Source organism: Ascaphus truei, chromosome 4, assembly GCF_040206685.1.
Source record: "Ascaphus truei isolate aAscTru1 chromosome 4, aAscTru1.hap1, whole genome shotgun sequence".
In the NCBI taxonomy this organism is placed as follows: Eukaryota; Metazoa; Chordata; class Amphibia; order Anura; family Ascaphidae; genus Ascaphus; species Ascaphus truei.
In genome coordinates, this window is record NC_134486.1 from 215,337,287 (window position 1) to 215,351,736 (window position 14,450).

The 14,450-nt window shown below is 46.5% G+C and overlaps 1 protein-coding gene across 9 annotated transcripts in view; it reads right to left on the reverse strand.

Moving 5' to 3' along the window:
* SIPA1L2 (signal induced proliferation associated 1 like 2) overlaps positions 1-14,450 on the reverse strand; it is a 330,464-nt gene that overhangs the window by 78,665 nt on the left and 237,349 nt on the right. For all 9 annotated transcript variants that reach the window (XM_075596857.1, XM_075596850.1, XM_075596848.1 and 6 more), the window contains 2 exons: positions 11,380-11,483; positions 9,484-9,872 (listed from right to left, as the gene is read on the reverse strand). In XM_075596857.1, the coding sequence (XP_075452972.1) occupies positions 9,484-9,872; positions 11,380-11,483 (493 nt within the window). The remainder of the gene's footprint in view (positions 1-9,483; positions 9,873-11,379; positions 11,484-14,450) is intronic.

Sequence of the window (14,450 nt, forward strand, 5' to 3'; positions counted from 1 at the left end):
TGGAATGTTTTGGGCGGCTCCTGAGACGTGAAGTGTGACTCCTGGAGGAAAACAACATCGCCCCCCAACCGCTTAATCTCCTGTAGGGCCAGGCATCTTTTTTTGGTATTGTGGAGACCCTTGACATTTAGGGAAATAAACCTTAGAGCTTTTTGGTGGGACATTCTGATTGGTATTGACGTTTGCTATTTGTAAACTCTGAGTTAAAGTGGTAGCTGGGCAGCCAAATGGGGCGGAGGGTAGGGTGGGAGGGGATCCGCTGGGATAGGATCAGCGGGGGTAGGAAGGAAGGAAGGTAGACCCTATTGGGGTCTGGAAAGTTTGAAACTGATCTGACCTACAGGCCGGTTGGGGTGGTTTAAGACCCTAGGGGGGCGGGTCCGACGACAGTCTCCAGTAAAGGTGGGCTGGGGAGAGACCCTTAGCTATTGGGAGTTACTGTCGAAACATCTAACTCGTGGGTGTCCCAGATAGTTGGACTACTATCCTGTGTGGGCGTTGTGGGGGGTGGGGGGGGGGAGGGGGCAGGCGCTGGGTGGCCCAGTACTGAGGGTGGGCGGTGGGGGGGGGGTGAGTGGGTGGAGGGGGGAGGGAGGGGGGGTAAGTGGGGGCGAATATTCTAGGGGGGCAGGAAGGGGGGGGGGGAGGGGGGAGGGTTCAGGGGTAGGCGGGGAAGGGGACAGTTCATGGACAGAACCCGCTTAATGTGCACATGGCTTCTATACTGCATATCAGGCGATCATAATGTGTACATTGACAGTTCGGTTAGGCGTATACAAGGTTAGAATGAACCTGTGATCTCTTGGGCTCTCCTGGGGTGGTGAGGTTCGGGTGTGTCTCCTCCGAGGAGTGTTCCTTGGGGTGAAAAGAAGGGAGAGGGGGGGGAGGGATTGGAGGAGGAGGGGGGGGGAAGGGGTGTGGGATGTGGGGAGAGAGGGGGTTGGGGGGGAGACCAGGGGTGAAAGGGGGGGGGGAGAACAACTCGGACATATTTCCTGCATGATGTTCATTACAAACATTGTACCTCGTACTAGGTGGGCAGTGTGTATACAGATCTAGACAGTTTGGTTATATGCAGTATTGAGCAAAAGCAGCTCGCTCTTGGGCTTCCTTGGAGCGGCGAGAATCAAGTGTGTCTCAACAGGGAGGTGATCCGTGGGTGGGGCTGGGGAGAGGGAAGGAGAGGGGGGGGCTGGGGAGGCAGGGGGGGGGGGTGTACTGGGGGGGGGCGGGAGGTGAAGAGGCATTTCGCATACATATTCTGCAACAGATACAATTCATGCAATATACCACATATCAAGCAAACATAGTGTGTGCATTGTTAGTCTAATTAGACATATACAAATTCCTATATATTGCGGAGGGAAAACTAGCATCTCTTTGGCTCCTGCAGAGCAGGTGAGTTCCAGGGTGGTTTAGCATGGGAATGCTCCACGTCTGTGTAGGTGGGGCAGCTTTCGTAGAGGGGGGGGTAGGTACATGAAGGGAGGGAAGGGGGGGAGGAGGGGGGGAGGGAGGTAGTGAGGGAGGGGGTAGGGGAGGAAAAAGGGGGGAGGGGGGGGCGAGGGGGAGAGGGGAAGGGAGGGAGGGGGGGAGGTAAGGGGGACGGGGGTAGTGGAGGTGAGGAGGAAGGGGGGGGGGGAGGAAGGTAGTGATAGGGGGAGTAGGGGAGGAGAGGGGGGAGTAGGGGAGGAGAGGGGGGAGAGGGGAGAGGGGAGGGCGGGGGGGAGGAGGAGAGGAGAAGGGAGGGGGGGGGGCAAGGAGGAGGAGGAGGGGGGGAGGTAGGGGCCACATCTAGATTAATGTGCTGTGAGAATAAGTCTCTCAGTGGTGGGTGCGTTGAAGTGCATCAGCTGTACCAACCCGGTCTTCCAGTGATCGTCTGCTAGGTGTCAGCCCAGGTTTATGCTGTCCGGGTTCTTGCGTGGGGGGGGTGGGGGAGGGAGGGCAGGGGTCCGGGTGTCGTGGGCAAGGGGAGGCATGCTGCCAGGACTCCCCACGGACGCGGGGGGAGAGAGTGCTGGGGGGACCGGGATCGGGAACCAGGGACCAGGCGTGGGCGGGGAAGGGACGACCGGAAGGTAGACGTTGGGTGGAGCCTGATGATCCTCGCGGGCAGCCGTAGTCCTGCTCTGGTGATTCCATCGTCGCAGGCGGGAACCTGTTGCGCCTTCTGATGACGTCAGCCAGTGCTCGTCTAGGGCGGCGGGGAGCGTCTCGTTGGTATGAGTCCTCCCCCGACGCCATCTTGCGGAGGTATCCAGGCAGCCGCGGGGCGAAGAAGATCCACGTGGGGAGGAATGGACTCACCCGTCGCCATCTTGAGGGATCCTTGGAGTTTGAAGCGATGTTCGTCTGGGTGGGAGCCATGATCCTCTGTGAGGTACCGGAATCAGCTTTTCGGGGTCCCGCAGTCGCTGTGGTTTCTTTGAGGTGGCTGGGGTTTGGTACTGGACCTGTGTCCGGACGCAGTCTTCAGCGATCTCCGGACAGAGGGGTGGCCACGTGTGGAGGTATGGGTGCTCCCGTCGCCATTTTGGGGGGTACATATTTTCCCTTTAGGTGTTGTTTTGCATGTTATTATAATGTGCGAGTTAAGGGTTCCTCAGGTGTGGGCCGTGTGTTGTACTGGGTAGTCCTTTATTTTTCCCGGGACTGTCTTTGTCCCGCGATCCTCTCTGAAGTTCGTACGGGGATATCATCTCTTTCTCGTGGCTGGCCATCCGGTAGGTGTTCCGACTGGAAGGGCTCTAGCAGGAGTCCCAGGACTTTGGCAAGGTGCTCCATATCCTCGGGGTGTCGCAGCGTGAGGAATTTGCCCTTATGGGAGACCACCAGCTTGAAGGGGAACCCCCATTTGTAGGTTATCCCCTTCTCACGGAGGAGTAGAGTCAAAGGGCGGAGGGCTTTGCGGCGGTCCACGGTCCGCTTGGACAGGTCATTGTAGACCTGCAGCTGCTCGCCTCGGAACGCAATCGTGCTCTTCCCTCTGCTTGCTGTAATCAGCCTTTCTTTAGCTGAATAGCTGTGTAGGCGCACGATCGCGTCCCGCCGACGGTTAGGGTCCTCAGAGCGGGGGCCCAGGGCCCTATGTGCCCTGTCCATCTCCAGGTCCCGCGGTTCAAGCTCGGGGCAGAGGAGGAGGAAGAAGCCAGACAGGTAGTCCCGCAGGTGCGAGGGCAATACAGCCTCAGGGATGCCGCGGATGCGCAAGTTCTGGCGGCGATCCCTATTCTGCTGGTCTTCCTGGCTGTCTTTTAAAGCGTTTATCTCGTGGCCCAGGCAAATTATTTCATCGTCTGCTTCAGATTAGTGGTGTAAGGCCTCATCTAGCCTGGTCTCCAGCGTGGTTGCTCGCTCCTGCAGACCATGGATGTCCTGCCTGATCTCTGCCACGGCCTCTTTTATGTTGGTTTGTAGGGAACGCTGGAGCTTGGTGAGTAACCCCTCCAGATATTCTTTAGTAATGCCTCCGTCCACGGGTAGGGTGGTCTCAGCGGGGCTTGATGGGTCATGGGGGCCTTGTTTGCCTCTCTGGCCTGGGGTCTGGGCGCCATCTTGCCTCTTACTTCCCGCCTCAGCGGGCCGCTTTGCGGGCGTAAAGAAGTTACCCACTCCCTGGGTTGAGGGGTTTTTCCCCTTAGATGTCATCTTGACAGGTTTGGGGATTTATTTGTGGGTTTTGGGAAGTTTTTTAGTGGGCTAAAACTCCTGCAAATTAGAGTTTAGTCGGAAGGGTCTCTGGAGCTCTTCCTTCAGCCGACCGTCCTGTGTGACGTCATCGACACGCCCCCCGTAATGTTAGAATTTTAATAAATTCCCTGCGATCGCCTGTGAGAGGCGTGCAGTTAGAGTGACTGATTAAGCTTATCTCTTACTGCGCGTCTATTACAGAAAGGCTGACCACGGTAGGACTCACATAGCAGGGACCCCTGCTGAGTTACTCCGGCGGGCCATTATGTCTGAAACTGACCATCTCGGGTCCACCATGCGGCATAACGCGGGATGTACCCAAGTAAATGTTCGAATAATGGCCGCTGCATCTGTATGTCTTTTCCTGAAATAAATTACAATTTGTTTTTCCTCCTTGCTTTGCTCAATTTTATGATCCCGGTGTATAAAAAGGTGTTGATAAACCTGGTCCTCGTGTCACCACCATCAAAGAAAAGATCTATAAAATGTTATTTTACTGGTACCTCACACCTAGTAGATATAAACAAATATACCTGGAAGTGTCTGATCTGTGTTGGAGGGGATGTGGGCAGAAGGGTGACATGGTGCACATTTAGTGGACCTGCCCCGCCATTTGAAAATACTGGCTCTCTATACAAGCCATCATCGAAGAAACGACATAATTGGCTATCCCTTTTGAACCACTGATCTATCTACTTGCTAAACAAGTAGAGGAGATAAGCCGTCCTTTGTGTCAACTAATCTAATTTATTCTCACAGCAGCCAGATGCACTATTGCTGCATCTTGGAAGAAATTAGCCCCCCCCCCCTCCATCTCCCCCCCCCCCCGTCTAGATAAGCAGTTGAGAAAAGAATACATTAAATAATGATGATGGAAAAAATGACGGCTTTCCTGAAACACTCAACTGAAGAATTCCATAAAACATGGGACCCAAGGTCAGGAACTTAAGTCTAAGTTGAAATTAAGCTTAGTAAACGGAGTACTTAGGTCGAACCCTCTAAAAGATAAAAGGATTCTCCAAATGGGAGTATTCTATTGCCAAGTGGACTGGCTGTAGCGGAAGAAGGGGGATGGTGGGGGCACTCCCTCACTCCTCACACTTAAAGTTATTTTCAAATAGATTTCACAATATCCCATGAGTGAAACTCCAGTAATATAATACCACTGTGTCTATGTATCAAGGACATTTTCATCCTGTGCCTTTGTATCAAAGTATTTTTCTCAAATGTTGCCCCATGTGCCCGCGATAATGAGACACCTCATAATCGGTGTCGGTGCACCAATCTTTTGCCTTTTTTTATTTGCTAAAAAAATCTGCAATATCTGAAGTGACGCAAGTCTAATATACTACCTCATATGTAAGAAACCGTTCTTACATTTGCTGCAATTCTGCTCCAAAAAACACAGCAGTGCTTCAAAACACACACTTCTCTACGTTGGTACATAATCCGCCATGTGGTTGTGGTTAAGGTTGGTAGAAACGGTGTGTGACAAATAAACAAGAAAAGCTGGCCTTGGTTTCTGAACCATTTCAGAAATTAACATATTGACAGTTATCTTAAAAGTGTGAAGACTATCTATAGCTTTCACTTTCTTATACTGCTGATAAACTAATTTGATAACCGTGTGTAAGGATCGGGGAGTCACGCCGCCCTCGGCGCACTCCCTGCTTACATTCTCCCGCTGCCGGGAGTTCCGGTTCCCTTGCTCCCACAGTCGGTCCTGCTCTCCCTGCTTCGGGGGCTGCCCGCCATGTGCAGCACGAGCGCACCCCGCTCTGAACTTTATGCCTCCCTCTCCGGTCCGCCTCTGGACTCTGCCCATGCCGCTCTGTCTGGGGGGTGCAACCGTCCCGCACACCGCATGACCAGCATGCACAGGAGACGTGCCAGCTGTAATCTTCCTAGGCACCCTCCCACACAACAGAGCAGCCAATGATGGTCACCATTGCTAATACCTCCACACTATCTCCCATCTCATTGGTCGTCCACTCCTTTATATGCTCAGCTACGCCACTGGCACATTGGCTGAGCATAAACCTATGTTTCGTAGTGTTCACTGCTGCTTGCCTCCGAAGTGTTGTCTTGCTCTGGTTGCTCCTAGCTCTCCGTTCCTGACCCCGGCTTTCTATTGGACTCCGCTCTTCTCCACTCCTGACCCCGACTACTCTCGGCGATCCGCACCTCTCCAACCCCGACCTCGGCAACGTACCACGACTACTCTTTACTCTCCAATCCAGACCACAGCGTATAGTACCTGCAACGTTCCGCTACTCTCCTACCCCGACCTCTGCAAGTGTTACGACCATCCTTACCTGGCTAACTCGACAATCCTACTTTACAGATGCACCCTCGTGGCTGTGGGTGGCGTCTATTTCTACCCCCACCTCGGCCTCGCTGTCCCGCCTTATCTGTGGTGAGCACAGCGTTACAACGTCCATTTGTGTTCCAATGCATATGTGCAACAACAAGGGTGGACATGAGACTTTAATCAGTGTTGCACAATTAAATAATTTTAATTTAACACTATTCTTTAAGGGGTGATTGTTTCAATGAATAAATGCAAAAATGGCCGTACAATAACAACTCTAAACTACATTTTGGGATGTAATTGAATATGCGTGGCTGTACAGTTTTAAGTGGCTGCTTGTCTACAGCTGTAAATATAATAGCTGTTGAATATCCTCAGCTGCCTCTCCTTTCTCCATCTCCGCTCAGGACTTTGCTGACTATTTTAAGGAAAAGGTGGAATCCATACGTCAGAACATCCCCTCTGTTTCTTCCTCCCATCCTACACCTCTTCCTAACTCTCCTCCTGCCTTCCTTGACTCTTTTTCCACTGTCTCAGAGGAGGATGTGTCGCTGTTGATCGCCTCTTCTCCCTCTACCACTTGCCCTCTTGACCCCATCCCCTCCCATCTCCTAAAACCTCTTGCTCCTACAATAATCCCTACGCTCACGCACATTTTTAACTCCTCCCTCTGCTCTGGAACCTTTCCATCCTCCTTCAAACATGCAACAGTCATACCATTACTCAAAAACAGCAAGCTTGACCCTACCTGTCTTTCTAACTATCGGCCTGTCTCCCTCCTGCCTTTTGCCTCTAAACTCCTTGAACGTCTGGTATTCGCTCGCTTGCTCCATTTTCTCAACACCTATTCTCTCCTAGACCCTCTACAATCTGGCTTCCACACTGCTCACTCCACGGAAACAGCCCTCACTAAAATAACTGACGACCTCCATGCTGCCAAAGACAGAGGTCATTACACTCTGCTCATATTACTCAACCTCTCTGCAGCATTTGACACCGTGGACCACCCTCTTCTCCTTCACATTCTCCATACTTTTGGCATTCGGAACAAAGCTCTATCCTGGATCTCATCCTACCTCTCCCATCGTACTTTCAGTGTCTCTTCTGCTAATACCTCCTCCTCCTCTATTGATCTTTCTGTGGGGGTACCCCAGGGCTCTGTCCTGGGACCTCTTCTCTTTACTCTGTATACACTCTCTCTAGGTGACCTAATAACATCTTTTGGGTTTAATTATCACCTCTATGCTGACGACACACAAATATATTTCTCAACACCCGACCTTACACCTGCTGTACAAACCAAAGTTTCTGAATGTCTCTCTGCAATATCATCCTGGATGGCCCTCCGCCGCCTTAAACTCAACATGGCTAAAACAGAGCTCCTCATACTTCCTCCCAAACCTGGCCCTACTACCTCCTTCCACATTACTGTTGGAACTACGATCATTCACCCAGTAGCCCAAGCACGCTGCCTTGGGGTCACACTCGACTCCTCTCTCACATTTGCCCCTCACATTCAAAACATTTCTAAAACCTGTCGCTTTTTCCTCCGCAATATAACAAAGATACGCCCTTTCCTCTGTTGCTCGACTGCTAAAACTCTGACTCAGGCCCTCATTCTCTCCCGTCTTGATTACTGTAACCTCCTGCTGTCCGGCCTTCCTGCCTCTCACCTGTCTCCCCTACAATCTATCCTTAACGCTGCTGCCAGAATCACTCTACTCTTTCCTAGATCTGTCTCAGCATCTCCCCTCATGAAATCCCTCTCCTGGCTTCCGATCAAATCCCGCATCTCACACTCCATTCTTCTCCTCACTTTTAAAGCTTTACACTCTTCTGCCCCTCCTTACATCTCAGCCCTAATTTCTCGTTATGCACCATCCAGACTCTTGCGTTCTTCTCAAGGATGTCTTCTTTCTACCCCCTTTGTATCTAAAGCCCTCTCCCGCCTTAAACCTTTTTCATTGACTGCCCCTCACCTCTGGAATGCCCTTCCCCTCAGTACCCGACTAGCACCCTCTCTATCCACCTTTAAGACCCACCTTAAGACACACTTGCTTAAAGAAGCATATGAATAGCACTGTGGTTATTCTGAACACATGGCACATAAAGCTTGGCCCCCTGCAGATGCACTTACCAGAACTCCCTCCTACTGTCTCTGTACGTTCTCCCTACCTACCAATTAGACTGTAAGCTCCTCGGAGCAGGGACTCCTCTTCCTTAATGTCTAAAGCACTTATTCCCATGATCTGTAATTTATATTATCTGTTATTTATTGGATTACGACAAAGTGATTGGTGAAACCTGGCGCTAATTGAATGCTAGTGATCACTTAAAATACAGTGAATATATAACACACATATAATAGTGTAAAAAATTAATAGTGACTAAAAATAGTGCAGTAGTGAAAAAGTAATAAAGGTTGTAACCCCCTGCTCAGACCCTCTGGAAGGGACTGTCTTGACTGGTCCCAGATGATCAATAGGCTTTTTCTCAACCCAGGGGGAGCATGTGGGAAAAAAACAACAAAGAAAAAACACACTAAGTGCAGACAATAATGTTCAATAGTGAAGTAATGTGATGCTTGGCTTCTATGTGCTGCCTACTCACAGAATGTCAGGAGGTCTGTCTTTATCTTTCCATGTACGTCTGCACCTGAAATCCTAGTCCTAGTTGCCTCCTGTCTGTGTCCAGAGAGACCCACCAGACCCCACATATCCCGCCACTGTCTTTATCCTACTGACATTCTGTGAGTAGGCAGCACATAGGAGCCAAGCATCACATTACTTCACTATTGAACATTATTGTCTGCACTTAGTGTGTTTTTTCTTTGTTGTTTTTTTCCCACATGCTCCCCCTGGGTTGAGAAAAATTTATTGGATTACCAAATGTATTACTGTTGTGAAGCGCTATGTACATTAATGGCGCTATATAAATAAAGACATACAATACAATACAATATCCAGATTTATACACGGAAGTTCAATATTGACTGGCTCACATAACATGGTTGATCTTATTAAAAATGTATAGGTTTACATTCTTCGTAACCTGAATTTAGAACGCACTGCAAAATGCATTGCTTGTTCAGTAACCCCAGTAACAAAATCAGCAATACACCCTATTAATCTAACATGATAATTTCTTTGTAATACTACCGCTTAACAATTTATGAATATTTCTATATCAATTCTAATTTTCCCTTTTTATCATGTTGCAATATGAAATTCTTACACTTTTTGTATTCATTTTTCACACGCAAAGATGGCTGCCTCTTTTACTAGCAGAAGTTAAAAGAAAGCACCTGTGCTTATTTTATAGTTTGCAAAGAAAACTGGAAACAAACATTAAGGAGCTTCTGCAGTATGACGGAAAAAAGAAGAGGAGCTGCCAACATGTTTTAGAATATGTAAACACATAAGATGTTGCGTTAGTTTAACATATACTGTAATATAGAAATTAAAGCTTTGAATACATACCTGGAATGTGAGGATAATTCACTAAGATCTCCAATGCTGCCATCAGTTGCATGGCTCACAGGATAACCGTGAACAGCATACATGTTTGAATGTAAATTGTCTGGTCCTGTGCCTTCTGAAGAGTTGTTCCACTGCACCATTTGTTCTGTCCGACTATGTGACATAGACCTGCTGCCCGAAAGATGTACCGGAGTCATGATTTGAGCAGACAGGCTGCAAGGTGCTGTATCAATTCCACTGTCGGTTGAGGCACCTTTAATGTATGTCAATCCAAGTAATTCAGGGTCCATAGGGTCTTCGGAACCAAAATGTTTCTCATCACTATTACTTGATGCATTACTTGAAAGTGTATTACTGCTGGAATGACTTGAGCAGCTTTTATCTGCAATCTAAAATATATGTACGTTTAGAAAATGAAAGATTATACGGGCTATTTATCAAAGTCAAGGATTGGCTGGACATCAAACCAGGGGGAAAAAGGCACTGACAACTCACCGGGTAGATACAAAAATAAAAAAGATTTAAATACATGATAAAAAAACAAAGGACATACTGGGGACAAAACAGGGGAATTCTCCTCCCACATGTTTCACTCTAATCAGCGCTTTCTCAAGGAGTATGCTGGGGCAGGTACACAGGCAAGTTACAAAGCCGCTCCTTCTAACAAAAACATCTGACCATAATTAAATGTAATGATCAGATGATGGCCAAAGCAAACGTTACACAAATTAACTTTATCCTCTTTAGTGCATATCCCCACCAGTCGTTCACACAGAGCTTGTGGGGGTCAATGCGTATATATACCCTGATGAGACTTTATGTTCATTTCAACCACTAAGTTGTTCCGCCAAGTTATTTCACATACCTGCATTTAAAGCTGCTGAGAACACCCGGAATGTCTATATTTATACTACATTTCTATATTATGGGACTGTTGGAGGTTCTAGTATATTTTTTCGGGTTATATTTTTGAGATAAGAATGGCTATTTCACTGTTTATCTACTGTATTTATCAAAGTCTCCCAGCGGTAAAAATAATATGAAATATATTGCTTTGTATTTATCAAAGAAAAATAATCTTTTTGAAAGCTATGGAAATGTTGTCTTTGATAAATGTTGTGCTAATCCATACACCAGACTTGCAGCCAGGATGCTGATACACAACACCCTTCAACTGCTGTACATTTGGTTGTTTCACAACTTGGTCAACAACACAGGGCAGATTCAACCTGATAAACTGCAGCATTCAGTACAACTAAACTATATGGAACTCATGAAACAGTAACGCTATTGTACCATGAGAATTGTCTTTCTCTCTTTCATATCTATGTCATCCATCTATGCCACTGGGTATCTCCATAACAATCTTGGAGTTAAGTATTTATAATTTATCACCTATTCCTTCAGATTAATCCATCACATTTGTCTGGTATTTCATGTACATACTGTACATGGAACACTGCATGTAACTATCCACTCCAGTGTGTGCAGGATTTAACATAATTCCCATTACTAGTACTAGAGGGACAAGTTGTTATCACGGTCATTATTGGTGCCTTGATATACCATTATTAATGCGCAAGTGGTGATATTGTAACAATAGATAAATTAGAAGATTTACACCGATATATTTTTTGGTTGTTTTCCATATCACTGTTTAATACACAAACACTGAGGACCAGCGCCAAGGAGGACTCTTTCTTAAGCATTATCCTTTGGAAGGAAGGGGTGAATTTTTAAGGATAATTACTTCTATTAACAGAATAGTCTTGAAAACCAAAAATAGAAGGGCTTGGTTTGGAGATAATAATCTGCATTTTCATGATGGTATTTTATGACCAGATACTCCTCCATTTAAGGCTTTGCTATAATCAGCATTAGAAGATTCAAACTTACGTGAGAATGCTTGTTTGGAGAGATCTTGTCACTGCTTTTCTTTTGCAAACCCCTCTCCTTGTAGGAACTCGATATTTTGGTGGATGAAACATGCCACTTTGCTTCTGCCAAAACATGAAGTAAAAATATCAAATTGAAGGGCTTTTTATTGGAAATCTACAATAAATACTTATTTTGCTTGGGGCAAGATAACAGATAATATTTACAGTATACTTAATAATGCAGTGATTTACACTATGTTATAAGGTATTTATACAGCAATTAATGTTTAAAATTACGTTATGTGATCAGGATGAAAAAGTAAGGTCAGTTTCTTGAAAAAATAATCTGGGACTCTGGTTTTATAAATATAGAAACAATACTTGGATGCTTCTTATTAATAAAAGAGTAGAGCAATGGAAAACCCCATGGAAATCTTACCAATAAAAGCCTTACTTTCATATGAAATAATCCTGTATTTCTAAACATATTTCTCAAGCTTGTAAAGATATCCAAGTGTGATTTGTGAACGTGCTTTTCCACACATGTATTAAAAAACTGTGTTAAAGTGATATAAGCGGTTATCAAAATAATATATAAATTATTTTAGTGAACAGTGTCAAAAAGACATCAGTGAATAAGTGACACATACAGTACAGTATAAACTGTGAATGATACAGTGAAAAATATCACGTGAAAGTAATAATGTGATGAAATATATGTGATAATATTTTGTATTTTTTTTGTTATCTTGGTGATCAGCGAAATCTTAGGACCTCTGGTGGGAATTTGTTCTGAATTCACTTTGACATACAGACTCTTCCAGAATCCAGAGGGAGATTTTTCCAGGATCACCCCAAAAGAAAGAAGAGGATATATAATCCACAACTGTTGTGATTTCAGAAGGGGAAGGAATCTTGGCTCCTTCAAATAACCTACGTACAGTGTGTCTATATAAAATAGGCAGATTAGGGGGTGTTCAGTTTTTCTGGGTCAGATGTATGATATAATAGAGCAGGGGAGCGCAATCTTTTTTCCCTGCCATCTGTCCCCCTCTCCTCACGACCCCCCCTGCTTACCTTGCTTCAGACGTCCTGACAACGTGACGTCACATGACCCCGCGGCATCATTTGATGCCGCGTTGCCATGGCGATGCGTGACCAGGAGTGTCTGAAACAAAGTAAGTAGAAGTTTACAGAGGCCCTGCAGCTCCCCCGGCATTAATTTAAATGTATTCGGGAAGCGTGCCGGGGCCTCTGTAAACCCCGCGCCCACCGCAGCGAGTCTCGCGTCTCCCACTTTGTGCACTGCTGTAGTAGAGCATGATCTCAGGATGAAAGGGATAAACGATAGTGCAGACCATTATAACAACAGAACAGATCCCCAGCACAAACAGATACTATGTTACCAGTCCCAAGAGTCCATGAAATAGTTCTTAGCCAAATCAAGGAAAAAAAGGATCCTGGTGTGTCCTTTTAGAGATGATTTTCCTAGAATATAAAGAAAAGGGAACAGACCATTGCGCAGTAATCAGCTGTCAGTAGAAAAAATCCTCAGGGTGGTTTTTAAATTGTCTACTTACAGCATGCACAGGGGTCAGGTGCAGTGGATATAATCTGTGCTTTAACCTCCGTTTTTTTGCTACTGACAGTGACTACTGTGCAATGGTTGTCACGGGAGACCAGGCAATTTACACCTTTATTCCGGGATCATATCACTGAGAAAAACCAAGAAGTAAAACAAATTGCAATTTATTCATTTGAAACAAACATACACACAATAAATTACAATTATGCAGAAGAAAATACACTTACTGGGGGTATGGGGAAAAAACTAGCCCTTTACAGTCCTTAAAACAAAGTTTGCAGTTGACTGGGACTTGTACCGAAATGTCCTGGAACTCAAATCGGCATGAAGTTCCACATGCCACCTCTGGATAAGCTCCGGAGCGTTCAAATAGATTGACCGCGAGTAAGTCCCAAACCTCATGGAACTCAAATCGGTATGTAGTTCTAGCCGCGACCGCTATGTTCGATTTGTAGAACTTGACCGCAAAGTCGGGACTTAGAAAATATTTCAGCTCAAAATCCTTGAAGCCGGCTCGCTGCTATTTCTCACAGAGCATCTTTTGGTGACTTCGAATTTGCCGCTGCTGTCTTGGCGCTTAGAATCTCTCGAGATGATTGGCTGCTAGGTTTCTTATAGAATTTCAGTCCTATTCACAGAATACGCCAACCAATCAGAGCGTGGGAATATTTCCACCAGCCTATCAGCAATTTGCCGGTAGCCTGAAGCTGGGCGGGCACGAATTTCAATTTTGCAAAGGGGCATGCGCCAACCTGGCACCTCTGCTAGTTAGCATATTGAACCCCTTGCTGGGCCAGGCTATTCAGAGTCTGGGGCCGGGCAAATGGTCGCTGGATAGCCCTTATTCATGCTAGGACGTGGGTACTCAAGCATAACTCCGGTACTCCGCCCGCCCTAACACCTTGGCATCTCTGTGGCTTTCAAGTCCTGGACCCGAGCAGACTCAGTAGCACCAAGCCTGGTGGCCATCTGGTCTCTCGGAACCAGGGACTTGGAAATTCCCCAGTTCATATACAGTGCATAAAACATATATACCTTTATATACCATGTTAATAAAAATATCCCCAAATTCTTCTACTGTAAGTCCCTCGTCACCTACAACAGAATCTACTGAAAAGATGCGCACGTTCATTTTCAGAGCTCCTAGACCTTCCTATATGAAGTTTGCTAAAAAGTTGCTTCAAATAACGCTTAGGTTAAGTTTCAGAGTTGCTTCTAATGTACCGAAGCTGTACTTAGAAATAATTTCACTCTCATAACCTCATGGATGGTTGGAGACACTCCGAATACCTATACCGGGTCCAGGGTGCGGGGCATATACTGAGGGGGACTACCATTAAACTAGACCCCTGACTATACCGGGGATATGTGTATCCCCATGCCCCCTTTAACTTTCTGGTCTGTGCTGAAGCAGGAATGTAGAAGTGACAGTGCTACAATCAGGGGTGAGATAGAAAAGCAACAACGAGAAACAGAACCCCAAGGAGAGCACTCATACACTCAAG